The sequence below is a fragment of the Haematobia irritans genome, chromosome 4, assembly GCF_050003625.1.
Source record: "Haematobia irritans isolate KBUSLIRL chromosome 4, ASM5000362v1, whole genome shotgun sequence".
In the NCBI taxonomy this organism is placed as follows: Eukaryota; Metazoa; Arthropoda; class Insecta; order Diptera; family Muscidae; genus Haematobia; species Haematobia irritans.
Window position 1 is genome coordinate 5,975,854 of NC_134400.1, and position 20,516 is coordinate 5,996,369.

Consider the following 20,516-nt stretch of genomic DNA (forward strand, 5'->3'; position numbering starts at 1 on the left):
TGGGGATCGGTTTATATGGGGGCTATATGTAATTATGGACTGATATGAACCAATTCCTGTACGGTTGTTGGATACCAGATACTAACATCACGTACCAAATTTCAACCGAATCGGAGGAATCTTGTTCTTCCAAGGGGCTCCGGAGGTCAAATCGGATTGGGGATCGGTTTATATGGGGGCTATATATAATTATGGACCGATTTCGATCAATTTTTACATGGGTGTTTGAGGCCATATATTAACACCACGTACCAAATTTCAACCGAATCGGATGAATTTTGCTCTTCCAAGGGGCTCCGATGGTCAAATCTGGGGATCGGTTTTAATGGGGGCTATATATAATTATGGACCGATTTCGACCAATTTTTGCATGGGTGTTTGAGGCCATATATTAACACCACGTACCAAATATCAACTGAATCAGATGAAGTTTGGTCTACCAAGAGGCTCCGGAGGTCAAATCTGGTGATCGGTTTATATGGGGGCTATATATAATTATGGACCGATGCGGACCATTTTTTGCATGGTGATTAGGGATCATATACTAACACCACGCATTAAATTTCAGCCTGATCGGATGAAATTTGCTTCTCTTAGAGGCTCCGCAAGCCAAATCGGGGGATCGGTTTATATAGGGGCTATATATAATTATTAACTGATGTGGACCAATTTTTGCATAGTTGTTAGAGACCATATGATGACACCATGTACCAAATTTCAGCTGGATCGGATGAAATTTGCTTCTCTTAGAGTCCCCGCAAGCCAAATTTGGGGGTCCGTTTATATGGGGGCTATACGTAAAAGTGGACCGATATGGCCCATTTGCAATACCATCCGACCTACATCAATAACAACTACTTGTGCCAAGTTTCAAGTCGATAGATTGTTTCGTTCGGAAGTTAGCATGATTTCAACAGATGGACGGATGGACATGCTCAGATCGACTCAGAATTTCACCAAGACCCATAATATATATACTTTATGGGGTCTTAGAGCAATATTTCGATGTGTTACAAACGGAATGACAAAGTTAATATACCCCCCATCTTATGGTGGAGGGTATAAAAATTGTGAATTTTTGAAAATATTTGAGGTCAAACGTTTCAGACAAGCGTTAAAATCCATTAAAAATTATAAAAATTATAAAAATTATTTATTCGACAAAATATCACAGAATTTTTTAATTTACATCCAAAACATTGAATTCAGATCACACCTGAAGTAGTGATGCAAATTCAGTGCACCGGCTGTTGAAATGGAGGACTTCTGTCCTATTGCAAGCCCATGTTAAATTCATCGCTTCTGCGTCAATTTTGCACCACTTCCGGATCAAAAAAAAAAAAACATTTTCATTACTTTTTTGGCGACGCTTTTTTTTTGCGTTTTAAAGAAGTCATGTTCATACGATGCTTCTGGAATTTTTATTTAAATATTTAAAATATTGTTTCTATTGTCTGTGGCATACGGTCTTGTAAGACTCACGATAACCGTAAAAGAGAATTTCATTCCTGAAAATCTCTATTCATAGCCCATATGTAATAGTTCCTATACTTATGATATTCCATTTGTAATAATAGTAGAATCTCACATATAAACCCAAAAAAAGACCTCACTTTAATATTTTCATTAAAATTTTACTAGGCAATTTAAGATCTCCTCCTGCATCTCCTAAGGCAAACAATTTTATTACACTTCTTACTTTAGCCCTCGGGGACAGGAATATTTACTTTAAGAAGAACTTTCATGGAGTCTCTACTTGATAGTTGCCAGTAAATGGCTTTCTTTAAATTTTATTAAGACCAACAGCCGTCAGGTGCTATGATCCCCTGAAAGAAAAACGCTTCAAAAAATCTAATAGTTGTCAACATGTCTTAGGCATACCGGGGTCTTTTAGATTAAGGTAATTAAGCAAAGACCTTAAACTTGAAAATTCTCTGTAGGTTGACACTGGGCCAAAAAACAAAGGACATATGGTCCTGCCCCTAATTTAATGAACATTATAAACGTAATTAATTATAACTCGTTTTTGGGCTCTTATTAAAGTTGGCCCATGTCTCTGCAAGGAAATGGGTCCTATAACTATTATACCTAAATACCGGTTGTCATTTCGACACACAGTCGCTAAGATAAACTGGCTGACTGCCATTAGCTATGAAGCTTCCAAAAATAAATGGCATGCAACAGCTTGCAAAATATTATGAATTTTTATTTCAATTTAGTGTAGGTGGGGGTGGTGGTGGTGGTTGGGGCAATTTTTAAGAACCCAACCCAGTTAGTCAGGCCTGCTTGTCTGCTGTCAGCCTTAGTGTATTTGTTAATGTCTCATTTAGCCGTGTGCCAGTGGCAGGCTCACTGCCTACTTTTTGGGTAATTTAATTATTTTAATGAAATCATCAAAAACGGTTACAAATGCTGGCGTAGGTTGCTTACACTTGTCGTCTTTGACTACGTCATCATCATTCTAATCGTTATTGCTGTTACAGTCCTTTTTGTTGCTTTCCAAGTGTTTCCTTTGTGCCATGGCTGCCATAGTATAAGTCATAATTTTATTATGAGGTTATAAAACCGAATTTGTTTTTATTAAAACACCAACAACGCAGCAATGGCATGAATAACATGAGAAAATGACAGAAGCAAGGAGTGAAAAGGGATGAGGAACAAAATGCTTGTGTGTGTGTGTGTGTGTGTGTGTGTAAAACGTATAGCGAACAAAACAAAAAACATCATTAGAAATACTAATTTCTATAACTTTATTTTTATGAGACAATCTTTTTATTGCCATTGTATGTGTTTTATTTTTTTTTTATTTCGTGGCAAGATTATACCAACCCCTCAGCCACTCCGGGTAAACAGAAAAAAAATAAATTTATCACTTTATAGAATGCCTGAAAGTATGCTTCCCTATTTAATTAATTTAAGATATCCTAAAAATATGTTTTGAAATTCATTGTGAGAAAAAGAAATTATTTCACAACACCAATTTTTAAAATTTTAAATATTTTTATTATTTCAAATAAGGTAAAAGGTTTCCTTCAATGATGTTATAAAGGGTTTTCCATTTGGTATCCAAAGATATTAGCTCTGTAATGAAAAATATTTAAACCAAATTCCTTTGGACAACACCTGTTCAATTTTATGGGAAAACTGAACTATCTCGTGAGAAAATTGAACTAAACTGTACTTTATTTTTTTAGATGTCGGTAATGCGGAAATTTTATTCACATTTTTGTTTTTTTTTTTTTTTTTGTAACTGTCATTTACGAAATTTTTTTCTTTTCATAAAAGCACGAATGAACTGAAAGTACAAAGCAATAATTATTGGCGCCAACTCCTTACCATATAAACCACGCTCTAGTTCATACGTACTACTGAGAAATGTACGAAAAATTCTTCAGTTTTAATTAACTGGATGGATTTTATCGCCTTGTATTTCTGATACAGTGTCCTATTAGCGCAGAAACTTCTGCAATAAATAAAGGGGTTTCTGCTGTTCCTAAACATCGATTTTATAATTCGATTGATTTTAAAATTTCATCAAAATTTTATTTCTATAGAAAAATTTGGTCGAAGTTTTATTTCTATAGCAAACTTCGTCGAAATTTTATTTCTATAGCAAATTTTTTCGAAATTTTATTGTTATAGAAAATTTCATAGAAATTTTATTGCTACAGAAAATTTCATCGAAATTTTATTTCTATAGAAAATTACATCGCAAGTTTATTTCTATAGAAAATTTCATGGAGATTTTGTTTCTATAGAAAATTTCATCGATATGTTATTTCTAAAGAAAATTTTGTCGAAATTTTATTTCTAAAGAAAATTTTGTCGAAATTTTATTTCTATAGAAAATTTCAACGAAATGTTATTTCTGTAGAAAATTTCAACGAAATTTTGTTTCTATAGAGATTATCTTTATAGAATTATTATTTATAGAATTTTTTCTATAGACAATTTCATCAAAAGTTCATTTCTATAGAAAATTTTGGCGAAATTCTATTTCTCTAAAAAATTTTATTTTTGTAGAAAATGTCGAAATTTTATTTCTATAGAGAATTTCGTCAAAATGTTATTTCTAACGAAAATTTCGTGGAAATTTTATTTCTGTAGAAAATTCCATAAAAATTTTATTTCTATAGAAAATACCATAGAAATTTTATTTCTATAGAAAATTTCGTTGAAATTTTATTGCTAAAGAAATATTCATACAAATCAAAATTTTATTTTTATAGAAAATTCCATAGAAAAAATATAGAAAATTTCATCTAAACTTTATTTATATAGAAAAATTTGACGAAATTTTATTTCTATAGAAAATTTCAACGAAATGTTATTTCTATAAAGAATTTCATAGATTTTTTTTCTATAGACAATTTCACCGAAATTTTATTTCTGTAGAAAATTTTGTCGAAAATTCATTTCTATAGAGAATTTCGTCGAAATTTTATTGCTATAGAAAATTTCATAGACATTTTTTTCTGTAGAAAATTTTATCGGAATTTTATTGCTATTGAAAATTGTTTTATAAGATAAAATAAATAAATATTTTATAGAAATATTATTTCTATAGCAAATTTCGTCGAAATTTTATTTCTGTAGAAATTTCGTCAAAATGAAAATTTCGTCGAAATTTTCTATCTACACACGAAAAAATTTCCCGAAAAATTTTCCAATTAAAATTTTAATTGAGTTTTAAAAAATATTCAATTAAAAATTTAATTGATTCAACAAATTTTTTAATTGAAACAAAAATCAATCACAAAAATAATAATATCAATTAATTTTTTAATTGGTTCAATTAACTTTTTAATTGACCTTCAATTAATTTTTTAATTGATACTATCATTTCTGTGATTGAAGACATTTCAATTAAAAATTAATTGGATCAATTAATTTCGTGATTGAATCAGAAAAAAATTTTTTTGTGTGTAGAGAAAATTTTGTCGAAATTTTATTTCTATAGAAAATTTCATGTAATTATTTTTGTTCATAGAAATTTTTCAGAATTTCATAGATTTTTTTTTTCTATAGAAAATTTAATCGAAATTTTATTTCTATAGACAATTTGGCAAAATTTTTTTTCTATAATAAATTTTGTCAATGTTTTATTTCTACAAAAAATTTCGTCAAAATTTTATGTCTATAACAAAAAAAATTATGGAAATTTTATTTCCATATGAGATTGTAATAAATAAATTGTTAATTTATAAAATGTTTGGCTCTTTCCCAGCGTTGGTTGCATTCTTCCTCTTTTTCCTAATCAACTGACTAATCACTTTCGGTGAATGCCTGAAAATATATTTAATGTGTTTTTTGTTTTCAACCTCCTAAAAATATGTCAAGATTCATCCCATTTCAATTAATATTATACGTTGATAAATTACAATTAAAAAGTTACTCAAAATTCTTATATGATTTTTACAAGAACCCAGACCACAATTACCTTTGGCATTTAAAATTATTACCAGTGTTTTGTTTTTCCATAATTCATAAGCAATGAAGTGGCAAAGTAAATTAAGCTTGAAAAACAAAAGTTATTCTTTGTTAATGGCCCGAAAAATTGTAACGTATTCTAATCTAACATAACGAATTAACGAACAGTATTATTAAGAAATAAGGCAGTTCTAATATTGCTCGTTAAAGGTAATCCCAAAAAGTATGCTACACATTAAGATGAAGTAAGTGAGGTTTACCATAGTCATGTTTTCTGGTATATGTACACAATAAATTTATATTTGTGGGTTACACATGGGTCATTTCGAGGATAGAATTGATTATGGATTTTTTTTAAGTTATAGACGAATTTCAAAAAGTATTTTAAGGGTGTTTTGCTTGAATTTTCCAATAAATCTCTTATATGGAAACAAATCATATTCTCTGGATTCCATTTGTTTAAATATTAAGGACTCACAAATTGGTTCCAATTATCTCAAATTTTTAAATGACCCCATGGGGCACCCAAACAACAAATGCTTAACCCTCTAATGCCCCAATTTTTTTTGCCAGCTGATTAAATTTTCAATGTTAACGACACGAAAGCAAGAAAACTAAACAAGAAAATATTATACGGTAAAATGCAGTATATGCTGCAAAGCCTCTTGAACAGTTTTAACTAAGTTTTCTTTTTATTTTATCCATTATTGTTGTCTTAAGGTGTGTTTTACTAAAAACTTCCTTATTAAATGAAGACCGCCTATAAGCGGGCTTGAGCATTAGAGGGTTAACATCGATTCATTGTTTTATTGGTGGCTCACATTGTCTTGAGCATATAATTTCTCTTGATTTACAATCATAGGATTTGCCCTGTGGTTGCAACCCATAGCGAAGGGTATACATACTACCACCATGCTAGGCACAGTGTTTTTTTAGCACAAAGCAATCAATTATATGAATAGGCAATGTATATAGAATAGCATAGTTTATTTATTTATCTTTCTATCTAATATTCAGTCTCTACATTGTGGGTGGAAACGGCTACCTGGGCTCCTTGGAGAAATGCCATTATTCAAAACATAATACCCTCTTAAATATCAATTTAAAGTAGATTTGTTCTAGCCTTAAAAGCCAATCTATGTGTATTGTGTCTTTGCCATGGCCACAATAACTAAATAAATAAATCGAAACAATCCGGAACATAACCACACAAGTGGTAGACAAAACAGTCTTCAGCCTTTTCAAAAAAGGATGGGTATAACTTTTCTGATTATTATGCATACATATCAAAATATTATCCCTGTTTAAATTTAGCATAAACAATTCGAAAAAAATATAGATACGTGGAAAAAATGGAGAGACAAAAATAAAACGGCAACGTTACAAATAAACAAACAAAACGAAAACTTACAGAAAAATATGCAAATCAGTTTTCTGTAGGATGATAATAATAACAAGAGATAGAAACAGTCAGACCTACATGGGAATATGCGCAACATATTTTGGTCCTTTGGGTTTGTATGCAATCCTAAGGAAATCCTTTCAACCTTATTTCCTACTCTCCGGTGGTCTATATCTTTGTTCGTCTTCTTTCCCATTGCTGTTGAGCAAACAGATACATTTATAATGAACAACCGCCAAATCCTGCCATATAAAGGTATGCAGGGGAGCCCCATGCCCATGACTTTGGAGATAAATAAAAAAATATGAATATATTCCGTTTCTGGTTAAGGGTTAATATCCTTTCCGTTATGGAAACCAAATAAAACACTTACAGAACAAGATGGTAAAGAAAAATAAAATCGTAGGACTAAAATACTGTTTTCCTTATAACGGAAAAAGGATAAACCAAACTATGTAAGAAGAGCCAGGAAAATGGAAACTCAAACCAATTGTACTGATTTTGGGAAATGCGTTATATTTGAAAAGTGCACCCAAACAAAAAAGATTTTCCACCTGAACGGAATTTTAGACAAACACAATTCCCCTTTGTTAAAAAGAAATTCCGTTAATAGGACAGAATTATATCCATTGGGACACTGCAAATGGATTAAATCTTCTTCCAAGTAGTCAAAATTTTAAAAATTTCATCTCACTGTGATCTTTAAGTTCAACTTTTTTGAAATCCTAAAATATTCTAAAAGAAAATTTATATCAATTTCTGTTGCTTTTTTTTATGGATATAAAATTAACATTTTTTTTATTTTCTCTTTCATATTTATTTTCAGATCAAGTCATCAGTGAGAAGGAGGGCCAAACGGTAGTGGTGCCATGTCCGGTCAACAAAGACAAATGTGGCGAATTACATTCACTGAATTGGTTTAAAGGCGACAATCGAATTGCCGCTATGCTCTTGGATGATAGTAATGTCACAAGTGTAGCAGAAGGATATGAAGATAGGTAAGTTAATATTTGTAGAAAAAAAAACATTTTTAACAAGAAAATTATGTATTTGTACGCCTGTTATATGAATGCAAAATATCACCAATTTATTCACCCAAACTATTCACTGCTATATTTGAATAATTTAAACATGATATAAATAAGTTTAAATTTTTTTGTGAAATTTATTTAAAATAATAAATTTTGTTCTATTATTTAAATAAATTAAATATTTTCAAGGAATACGTTATAGTTAATTTTTTTGGAAATATTTAAAACAGAAACTAATTTTTCTCCTTTTCGAAGTACACAATTTAAGTAAGATTCACTCGTTCAAAAAAAAAAAAAATTTTTTTGAACTAATTTTTGTAGGAATTTTGAATTTAGTAAAATTGTGTATCTTATTTTTCCCATTTTTATTTTATGTCATTAAAGTAAGCAGAACAAAAATAAAATATATTTGATCATACATTTAATTTTAATTTAAAAATAATTAATTTTCATAAACTTTTCCCATCATTTACTAAATACTATTGCAATTTATTGAGTCTATTAGTTTTTTTTAAATTTTATTTATGACTGGATCCGTAATTTTAATTCAATAATTTTTATTATTATCATTTTCATGTGTAAATAAATTTCAAATATATATTTTATTCCAAATGTTTTATTTCTGAATAAAACTTATAATTTTTTTACGCACACATAAATAACTTTGACTTATTTTGAATTATCTTACATCTCTCATCGCGCTTCAAGTTAGTATTCGGAAATATCAATTCGATAGTTTCTATAATGCTAACTCTCTAATGCCAAAGCCATTCAAAACAAGGTTAAGCTTTCTCGGACGTGGCGAAATTCTGGGTATACCTGGCAATGTCTTTCCGTCCGTCTGTTCAAATCACGATAAAAAATCCAATTTTGGGAAAATTTTCTATAAAAATAAAATTTTGAGAAAATTTTCTATAGAAATAAATTTTTGAGAAAATTCTCAGTAGATATAAAATTTTGAGAAAATTTTTTATAAAAATAAAATTTTGATCAAATTTTCTATAGAAATACAATTTTTAGAAAATTTTTATAGAAATAAAATTTTTAGAAAAATTTTTTTTATAGAAATAAAATATTGAGAAAATTTTCTATAGAAATAAGCTTTTAGTGTATTACGACTATGATTTGTATGCCCTCCATGGCACGACATTGTTGGCATCAAACCCCATATTTACATTCTCGGACGTGGCGAAATTCTGGGTATACCTGGCAATGTCCGTCCGTCTGTTCAAATCCCGATCAAAATACAATTTTGATAAAATGTTCTATAAAAATAAAATTTTGAGAAAATTTTCTATAGAAACAAATTTTTGAGAAAATTCTCAGTAGATATAAAATTTTGATCAAATTTTTTATAAAAATAAAATTTTGATCAAATTTTCTATAAAAATAAAATTTTGATCAAATTTTCGATAGAAATAAAATTTTTAGAAAATTTTTTTATAGAAATAAAATATTGAGAAAATTTTCTATAGAAATAAATTTTTTAGAAAATTTTCTATAGAAATAAAATTTTTAGAAAATTTTTATAGAAATAAAATTTTTAGAAAATTTTTTTTATAGAAATAAAATATTGAGAAAATTTTCTATAGAAATAAAATTTTTAGAAAATTGTTTATGGAAATAAAATGTTGAGAAAATATTTCTATAGAAATAATATTTTGAGAAAAATTTCTACAGATATAAAATTTTGACCAAATTTTATATAGAAATAAAATTTTGAGTAAGTTATCTATAGTAAAATATTTTTAATAGAATTAATTTTGAGAAAATTCTCTACAGAAACAAAAATTTGAAAGAATATATAGAAATAAAATTTTGACAAAATTTTCTAAGTAAACAATTTTAACAATTTTTTTTTAAGCAATACAAATTTTATTAAAATTTTCTATAAAAATAAAATTTTGACAAACTTTTTTATAGAAGTAAACAATTTTGACAAAATTTTCTATAGAAATACAAATTTTGACAAAATTTTCTAATAAAAATAAAATTTTGACAAAAGTTTTTACAGAAGTAAAAAATGTTGACAAAAATTTTCATAGAAATACAAGTTTTGACAAAATTTTCTATAAAAATAACATTTTGACAAATTTTTTTATAGAAATACAAATTTCGACAAAATTGTCTATAAAAATAAAATTTTGACAATATTTTCTATAGAAGTATTTTTATAGAAAATTTTGTTAAATTTTGTATTTCTATAGAAATTTTCTATGGAAGTAAAAAATGTTTACAAAATCTTCTACAGAAATAAAATTTTGACAAAATTTCTATTGAAATTAAATTTTGACAAAATTTTCTATTGAAATAAAATTTTGACAAAATTTTCTATAGAAGTAACAAAATTTGACAAAATTTTCCATAAAAATAATATTTTGACAACAAAATATTTTATAGAAATAAAATTTTGACAAAATTTTCTTTAGAAATAAAATGTTGACAAAATTTTTGATAGTAATACAAATTTTGACAAAATTTTCTATAGAAATAAAATTTTTGACAAAATTTTTTATAGAAATATAAATTTTGAAAAAATTTTCTAAGAAATAAAATTTTGATAAATTTTTTTATAGAAGTAAAAAATTTTGACAAAATTTTCTATAGAAATAAAAAATTTTGACAAAATTTTCTATAGAAATAAAATGTTGACAATATTTTCTATAGAAGTAAAAGATTTTAACAAAATTTTCTATAAAAATAAAATTTTGTCAAAATTTCCTATAAATTCAGTATCTTTAAAAAGTGTTATTTTCGTGTTAGATCATATTATCACAATCCATTGTGATTAAGTTCTCCTTTTTGGTAGAAGTAGTAACTTTCGCTTGATGGTACAAGCTAAAGTCGTTATAACATATTTTATACTAACCATAAAAATGACTTCAAAATAAGATTTTTAAAATTTGGTAGAATTTCGGTAAAATGTTCTTAAAATTTTGGGTAGATTATTTAACAATCATTCAAAAATTTAACAATCATTCAAAAATTGCTTCGTATTGATTCATACACAGAAAAAAATTTCACGAAAAATTTTCCAATTAAAATTTTAATTGAGTTTTAAAAAATTTTCAATTAAAAATTTAATTGAATCAACAAATTTTTTAATTGAAATAAAAACCAATCACACAAATTAATAGTATCAATTAAATATTTAATTGGATCAATTAATTTTTTAATTGACTGTCAATTAATTTTTTAATTGATACTATCATTTCTGTGATTGAAGACATTTCAATTAAAAAATTAATTGGATCAATTAATTTCGTGATTGAATCAGAAATTTTTTTTTTTTTTGTAGTCATGGAAAAACAAATTTCATTCGATCTGGTTGAAATATGTTGTAGGAGAGGTTGGATTTAGGATTTGGATTAGGATTTGTTGCAGGCTCACTATTCAGTCCATTGTGGTGAACTTCTCTAAGAAATCTGGTGTAGTTTTTCGTATATTTTTTTCTCTATCGGTCTTTCGTATATTTTTAATACCGTATTTAATATCTAACTATGACTTCCTCATTTTTTGTTTTTCTTTTCAGAGTTTCTGTTGAACAAAATCCGTTTAGGTTAATTATAAGAAATTTAGAAATTGCCGACCAGGACATTTATTTATGTGATACAACATATTTTATACCAATTGAAACATGTGATAACTTTAATGGCCATCGTGTGGAACTGAAAGTTTTAGGTAAGTTTACCAACTAGACATGTTTTCAAGACTATGGTCTGTCTGTAATGCCTGTGTGCTTGCTATAGTGCTTGTTATTTTGTTATTGTAACTAAAAAAAAAGTAAAAGCTAATGTCAATGTCCTTTGTCTTTGGTCTCAATATGAATGCATAAAATCATCACACACACAAAAGTATCCAATTCTCCCCCCCCCCCCACGAAAAAAATATATATTATTCTTTTCCAAATAATTTGCATGTTTAGATTTTAAGAAAATTAAAATAAAAAATACGAATTCTCCCAAAATCTTTTACCTTGTCTGGTCTTTTGTAAATATATTTGCTTCTTGCATATGAAAAAAAAAACAGATAAATTCTATAGAATATTGCATGTTGCATAATGGAGTTGACATTTATCACCACCCCCAAATCCAAAATTCGGTCTATATGAAATTCGTTTCGTTTGTCTGATATTCTGATTGTATTCTTCAAAGTTGTTTTATGTTATGTTATTTTTCTATACAAATTATTTAAATGCTTTTTATGGAAAATTATGAAAATTTTATTCTTCAAAAAAGGCGCTAACTCACAAGAGCTAATGATTTTACCAAGAAGTGGGAAATATACAGTGAAAACTTTTTGAACAATACACCCATGGTCATCAATATTTTGTACGCAATTGTAATTTGCGCAAAAAAAAAGAAACAAATTTTTGTCTTCAATCACGAAATTAATCCAAATGGTCGATAACTTTTTAGTAGTACCCTATATTCATAATTTATTATGGTTATTAATATTATAAATACATAAATAAATTAATCAATCCAAATAATTTTTGATAAAAATTTTTCAATCACAGAAATGAAGTCAATTAATAAATAATTGGACGAATTACAAAAAAAAAAAAATTAAACAAATTAAAAAATTAATTGGCTCAATTAAAAAATTAGTTGATTAGTTGATTAAAAAATTAATTGGCTCAATTAAAAAATTAGTTAATATATAGTTGATAATTTTTGTGATTGACTTTTAAAATTGAAAAATACATTGGCTCAGCTATAAATTCATTGGCCCCATTAAAGCATTATTTGATTGCGATTGATTTTTAATTATAATTTTGTTGAATTTATTTTTTAAAATTAATAAAAAATTTAATTGTGAAATTTTTTTGGCGATGGTTTATTTGCTAATTTTGAAAAGGTTCCACTCTAGTTTGTTTATATTTTACGTTGAGCTGAGGCGGATTTAAATGTAATTTTGTTCATTATTTTGGATAGATTTATATCATTTGCTATACCCAAATTTCACAAAATGAATTAAATTGATCAGACTAAAAAAAAAATGTTAAATGAAATTTTAAAAATAAATATGAGTAAAAATTTCGATTTACTAAAATTAAACTAAACTATATAATTATATGTAAAATTAGTTATTTGGACTTAAAAACACCGCCTGTCTTTATATCAGATGATCATGAAGGTGTTAAAATAAATTTAACCCTCTAAAGTCCCTTCATTTAAACAAGAAGTTGTTAGCGGAATCCGTCAACTAGTATGTACCTGATTCGATCTTTGTTTGATAAAACCTGAATAAGCTTATATCTGAAAAAAAATAATGGGCTTTAGAAGGTTAATTTATATAAATTGAATTAAATTTTTAATAAAAAATAATAATTTTTTATGTTAGACTGATATCAATGCAGGCTGGTTTAAACTAGAAATTATTGCAATATTTATTCGAGCTTACTTGACAGGAAGATTAAGGGAATGGACATTATTAATATTATATTATTATTAATGATGTCAATTCCCATAATCTTCCTGTCCAATACACAGAAAAAAATATCACCAAAATATTTCCAATTAAAAAGTTGAAAAAATTTCAATTAATAAATTAATTGATACAATTAACTTTTTAATCAAGATAGAAATATTAAGTCAATTAAGTCGATGATTGAAAATTTAAACATTTTTAATTAAAACATTAATTTATACAATTAACTTTTTAATCAAATTCGGAAGACTAAGTCAGTTAAAGAAAGTGATGAATATTTTTTTTATATTTTTAATTAAAAATGTATTTCAAGCAATCAATTGTTAATCCAAATAAAAACCAATTCAGAAAATAATTGAAAATATTTACATTTCTTATTTAAAAAATTAATTGAGTTTTGCAATCAACATCAATTTAATTTTCAATTGAATCAATTAAAAAATTAATTGAAATTTGCTAATGAAATCAATTAATATTTTAATCAAGAAATTTTTCTATGACCAATTAAAACTGTGATTGATACTATCATTTTTGTGATTGAAAACATTTCAATTAAAAAATTAATTGGATCAATTAATTTCGTGATTGAAACAAAAAAAAAATTTTTTGTGTGTAAGCTCAAATAAATATTGTAATAATTTCTAAAAAAAATAATAATAATAAACCAATTTTAATAATAAATTAACAAATAAAAAAAATACTGCAAAACTGCAATTAGCTCGTTTTCGTCTCTTACAAAAAAAATAGTTTTCATTTTTCACTTAAAATTTTTATTTGAATTTATTTTTTTTTTTCAAAATTAATTGAATTTTAAAAAATTTTTATTCAAAAATTAATTGATTCCATTGAATTTTTAAGCAAAAATAAATTCTTTAATTTAAAGAAAAAAATTAGTTTAAAGTAAACAAGAGACTACAGTACGTATCTCATTTTACGGTATCGATTTTTACAATTTTTAATAAAAAAATAATAATAATAAAACAATTGTAATAATAAATTAATAAATAGGAAAAAAATACTACTAAAAAATGCAATTAGCTCGTTTTCTTCTCTCACAGAAAAAAATATTATTAATTTTTCATATACAATTTTAATTTGAATTTCTTTTTAAGTTAATTGAATTTTAAAAATTTTTTATTCCAAATTGAATTGATTACTTTGATTTTTCAATCAAAACTAAATTCAATCACACAAAATTACTACAATCAATTAATTTCGTAATTCGATCAATATTTTAATTGGTGGCGGTCATTGATTTTGTCAATTCCGTGATTGGAGCAATATTTAAATTTAATGGGATTAATTAAATAATAAAAAAATATTTTTTTTTTGTCCTGTTTCATAATTAACCTCTTTTGATGGTAATATCAATATTCTTATGTTAATGCCTTTTATTGAATTTAACTGATCATGAATTTGTATTGAAATGTTTGCAAGTTTGCTTTACATACTTTTATCCTTAAGTTGCAATTGAATTTGTAAACACATTTTGTTTTATCTAAACTGCGTTATGTGCCTGCAAAAATGATTTCTTGCGTATAATCCTAAGCCCCCCTCGAAACCTCGAAAACCAAAAATTCTTTTACTAATTTTTCCTACTGTTTCTTTACTAATTCATTCATAAGAATTTTTGATTAAACGAATTTATCAAACCAAAAACCAAAAAACAAATAACAAAATCTCATTTTCAAACATTTTTAACTGATTGTTTTCTTAATACAATTCCCCCTCTTTTTCCCCCCATTTCAACAACAACAAAATAAATAATGAAAACCAAACAAACCAAAAATTTGAATTTTTTCCTTGATTAACGAAAAATGAAACAAAAAAATAACGCTCGCTCGTTTGTACTACTCGCTCGCCACTTCAACGCATCATCATGGATTTATGCAACTAATTTTTATGAAATCAAACATACTAAATATTATAAAACAACATATACATCAAATGAAATATACATCAAAATTATTAAAAAAAAAATAAAACAAATATTTATTAACTGTGTTAACATTATGAAATATCAAAATATGGAAAATTATTGTAAAACCCTGACCAAATTCTCTATATTTCTACATGGATACACACACTTACATATATTCCATTAATCACCAAAAAAACTAATCCTCTCACCACTTTTTTTCATTTACCCTTCTATCTATGTGCAATAATGTCGTCAATATAATTTTCAATTATTTTTGATTTTATCATTGAATTGAATGAATGAATCCAATGAATTGTGTTTGGAACGTAAACTATCAAAACGATTCACCATCACAAATTATTATAAACAAAAACTCAATCATCTATGAAAAATGTTAATGAAACAACATTTAAAAAAAAAATCCACAAAAAATACCGTAGAAAACCTGGGTAAATTTTTTGATTTCACTGTCATTGAAAAATCATTTTAATTTTGTTTTTATAATTTCCTTGGAAAACTAATAAAAAAATCTAACAAATTTCTAATTTTTACAAATTACAATCAACACCATTTTTTTCTTTTGTTTATTTTTATTTTTTCGATTTAATTTTATTTTGATTAGATTTTAGCTTTAGATTTTAGTTTAAGCTCAAAACGAAATTCATAACTAAAAAAATATAAATTAATAAATTACGTTTCCAATTTTCTATAAAAAAACACAACCACACCACCACAATTACACTTGCTCAAAACCATGAACACCACCAACGACACCACCTTTCCCTTCAAAAAAAAAACTAAAAAAAAACAACAACAACATCTGACACTTCACCTCATCATTCCTTGCAACACTCCTTCGACACTTTATACTATTCTACGTACACCGTCACAAACGTGTCTGTGTATTGGTGTAAAACAATGGCAATCTTATCGAATCAATCACAACAACAGTACCTCCTTCTGAGATGGTGATTTGGGATGAGAAAGGTGATCGCATCACAAATGGAACAATTATTGGACCTATGCAGGAGCGACAAATGCTCAATCTTACCTGTGTGGTAAGAAATACAACACCTTTGCCACAAGTCGGCTGGTATCGGGGGAATAAACGTTTAACTACAGGTAAGAATATTATTAATAATTAATAAATATAATTACAAAAAAAATTTTAGAGATTTAAAAATTTACACCACTATCTTATCGACGAAATTCGTTAAACCAAAAGAGTCACCGAAACTATTGCCTAGAGGTAAATAGCAAAACTTCGAGGACCCCATATTTTGTGTATAGTCATCCATAAATTTCATAATACTCGATACTTGATATATATACTGGGGGTCTTATCTAAATCTTAACCGATTTAGATTCTTCTTTTTCCAATACCCATAAACGCATTCTGGCCCTAGAGACTGTCCATAGAAAGTTAGTCTAGGTTAGGTTAGGTTAGGTGGCAGCCCGATGTATCAGGCTCACTTAGACTATTCAGTCCATTGTGATATCACATTGGTGAACTTCTTTCTTATCACTGAGTGCTGCCCGATTCCATGTTAAGCTCAATGACAAGGGACCTCCTTTTTATAGCCGAGTCCGAACGGCGTTCCACATTGCAGTGAAACCGCTTAGAGAAGCTTTGAAACCCTCAGAAATGTCACCAGCATTACTGAGATGGGATAATCCACCGCTGAAAAACTTTTTGGTATTCGGTCGAAGCAGGAATCGAACCCACGACCTTGTGTATACAAGGCGGGCATGCTAACCATTGCACCACGGTGGCAAATTTTCTACATACGATGTAAATTCGATTTTTCTCAAAATTTAAACGGATATCTTGATTTTAATTGTAGAACATGGCAAAATCACACATTTTATGCAAAATTTTATTAAGGGCTCTTTTTTTCACGGGTGCTACTCACGCCAAAAAAATCTACCAGAATTTGAAGAAAATTTTACAAAAAAATCTATCAAATTAAAAAAAACATGTGCAATTTTTGATCAAAATTTTATAAAAATTGTATTTCTTTAAAAATTTTTGTCAAAAAAATCTAAAGGAATAAAATCCTTTAGATTTTTTTGGCAAAATTTTATTTCTATAAAAAATTTGGCAAAAATTTTATTTTTTACAAAAAATTTGTCGAAATGTTATTTCTATAGAAAATTTTGCCAAATTTTATTTTTATAGAACATTTTTATAAAATTTTATTTCTATAGAAAATTTTGCCAAAATTTTATTTCTATAGAAAATTTTGTCAAAATTTTATTTCTATAAGAAATTTTGCCAAAATTTTATTTCTTTAGAAAATTTTGCCAAAATTTTATTTCTTTAGAAAAACTTGTCAACATTTTATTTCTTAGAAAGTTTTTATCAAAATTTTGTTTCTTTAGAAAATGTTTACAAAATTTTATTTCTACAGAAAATTTTGTCAAAATTTTATTTCTATAGAAAATTTTGTCAAAATTGTATTTCTTTAGAAAAATTTGGCAAAATTGTATATCTACAGAAATTTGTGGCAAAATTTTATTTCGATACAAAATTTTGGCAAAAATTTTATTTCTATACAAAATTTTGGAAAAATTTTATTTCTATACAACATTTTGGAAAAATTTTATTTCTATAGAAAATTTTGCAAAATTTTATTTCTATGAAAAATTTCGCTACCATTTTTTTTAATAGAAAATTTCGCCAAAATCTTATTCCTATAGAAAATTTTGGCAAAATCATATTTCTATAGAAAAATTTTCCAAAGTTTAATTTCTACACAAAATTTTGTCAAAATTTTATTTCTTTAGAAAATTTTGTCAATATTTTATTCCTTTAAATTTTTTTGGCAAAATTTTATTTCTATAGCAAATTTTGGCAAAAATTTTATTTCTGCAAAAAATTAGTTTTAAATTTCTTTAGAAAATATTGTCAAAATGTTATTTCTATAGAAAATTTTGCCAAATTTTATTTTTATAGAAACTTTTGCCAAAAAAAATTTTTATCGAAATTTTTGTCAAAATTTTATTTTTATCGAAATTTTTGCCAAAATCTTATTTCTGTAGAAAATTATGGCAAAATTTATTTTTATTTCTGCAAAAAAATTGTTTTAAATTTCTTTAGAAAATGCTGTCAAAATGTTATTTCTATAGAAAATTTTGCCAAATTTTTATTTTTATAGAAACTTTTGCAAAAAAAAAATTATCGAAATTTTTGTCAAAATTTTATTTTTATCGAAATTTTTGCCAAAATCTTATTTTTGTAGAAAATTATGGCAACATTTATTTTTATGTCTGCAAAAAATTTGTTTTAAATTTCTTTAGAAAATATTGTCAAAATGTTATTTCTATAGAAAATTTTGCCAAATTTTATTTTTATAGAAACTTTTGCCAAAAAAAAAAAAATTATTGAAATTTTTGTCAAAATTTTATTTTTATCGAAATTTTTGCCAAAATCTTATTTCTGTAGAAAATTATGGCAAAATTTATTTTTCTATAGAAAATGTTGCCAAAATTAATTTTTCTTTGGAAAATTTTCTCAAAATGTTATTTCTATAAAAAAATTGTTTAAATTTCTTTGGAAAATTTTGTCAAAATATTATTTTATTTCTCTAGAAAATTTTGCCAAATTTTATTTCTATAGAAAATTTTGCTAAATTTTGTTTCTATTTAAAAATTTTGTCGAAATTTTATTACTTTAGAAAATTTTGCCAACATTTTATTTTTATAGAAAATTTTGTCTAAATGAAAAACATCTTAGTTGGAGAGCAATATTTTGCAAAGTCTTCCAAAGTTTCAAGAATTCTACCAATCTACCAAACAGTACAAAATATACCATTTTCGGGAAAATCCTACCAACTGTGGCTACCGTGCTCCTTATCAACCAGAGAAAAAAAATTGTTGCATAGTTTTAGGGTAAATAAAAATTGTTTTAGAAGTATGCACTTTATATAGTTGAAAATGTATAGTGGAAAATATATCTCTAATTTTGATTGATATTGCATATAAAATTTTTGAAGACAATTTTAGTGGTTGTGAAGCTAAGTCAAATTAGCGCAAAAATTTAAAATATATAATACAACAAATGTGGAAAAATTGTCCGTGTTTAGTAACGAATTGTCGTTTTTTTTTTCAACAAATACTATCAAGTAATTTTAATTTTTTGAGTGCGATTTGTTCTCAATTAATTTGATTCAATTAATAATGTGTAAATGAAGCTTACGTTTCCTAACGAAAGGACTTTTTAATGAATGATTTAGAAAATTGTTTTCATGTTTTTTTCTGAAAGCATTAGTGATGGTGGAAGCTTTCTAAATCATTTACCAATTAATTATTCTATTCATTTAATGAAATTACGAAAATATATATTCTCAATTTAATTTTCTCTTTCATGAATACTCATACCCTTTTTTAATGGCGAAACCATGTTGCATTCTAATGATTTGTTATTTGACTTCCAAATTCAATTAATTTCGTAATGTTTACCCCTTTTTTGGTCCTGAAGGAATTACAATTATTTTCTTTTATAGATCGTAAAGAGATTTTATTACATTTGTGCGATTTTATTGGCTTACGGAAACAGTCAGAAAGACTTAGAAAGAACAAGAGGAAGGGGTGAAATTTTAAAGATGTGAAAACCTATTGCAATCAAATATGTCAGTGTTAATTCACAAATGAAGATAAGCCATTTCTAAAAGGCAAGCAATTTACAAAAAAAACATTAATTATAAAAGCAACAACATATCATTAATTGCCTTTCTTCTTAATTTCGAATAATTAAAATATTTTAGATTCAGAAATAGTGTAATCATTTTAAAGGCTTTTCAAAATATTAAAAAATAGGAATATTGGGAATAATTCTATTTTTCTACTACTTACTAATCGATATTCTTGTTTTTTTTTTTCTATACGTTCTAGTTGATCCCCACTATGATGACAGAGATGGCCTATTTAATGTAACAGTCGAATTATCTCTGCAATTATCCCGCGATGATTTGGGCCATAACATTGAATGTCGTGCCGAATCCGCGGCCATTCAAAATACTCTGTCCACCCATTTTAGTGTTGATTTACAAGGTAAGAACTTCTTCGGAAGCAGTGTTCACGCACCCCCGCTTATCTATCTGCACTAAATGTATTGCATAATTATTCGATTAATTATTTAAGAATATTGAAAATTGTCGTTTTTTTTTTTTAATTTTCCTCCGTTTTTTTTCTAATTTTCCAACAATTAAAGTGCGACCTACAAACATACACATAAATGGAGTGGAAAAATACACAGTCCAAGGCAGTAAAGTTGTCCTCACCTGCAGTGTAAGTATGA

General features: G+C 26.3%; 1 protein-coding gene across 11 annotated transcripts in view; it reads left to right on the plus strand.

Annotated features, from left to right (window-relative positions):
• The window catches only part of nrm (neuromusculin), an 837,985-nt gene that overhangs the window by 710,341 nt on the left and 107,128 nt on the right, over positions 1-20,516 (plus strand). For all 11 annotated transcript variants that reach the window (XR_012722287.1, XM_075308260.1, XM_075308254.1 and 8 more), the window contains 5 exons: positions 7,659-7,830; positions 11,396-11,544; positions 16,169-16,339; positions 20,111-20,269; positions 20,430-20,506. Coding sequence is in view for 10 of the 11 variants with exons in the window: in XM_075308260.1 (XP_075164375.1) it covers positions 7,659-7,830; positions 11,396-11,544; positions 16,169-16,339; positions 20,111-20,269; positions 20,430-20,506 (728 nt within the window). In the remaining variant the exon portion in view is untranslated. The remainder of the gene's footprint in view (positions 1-7,658; positions 7,831-11,395; positions 11,545-16,168; positions 16,340-20,110; positions 20,270-20,429; positions 20,507-20,516) is intronic.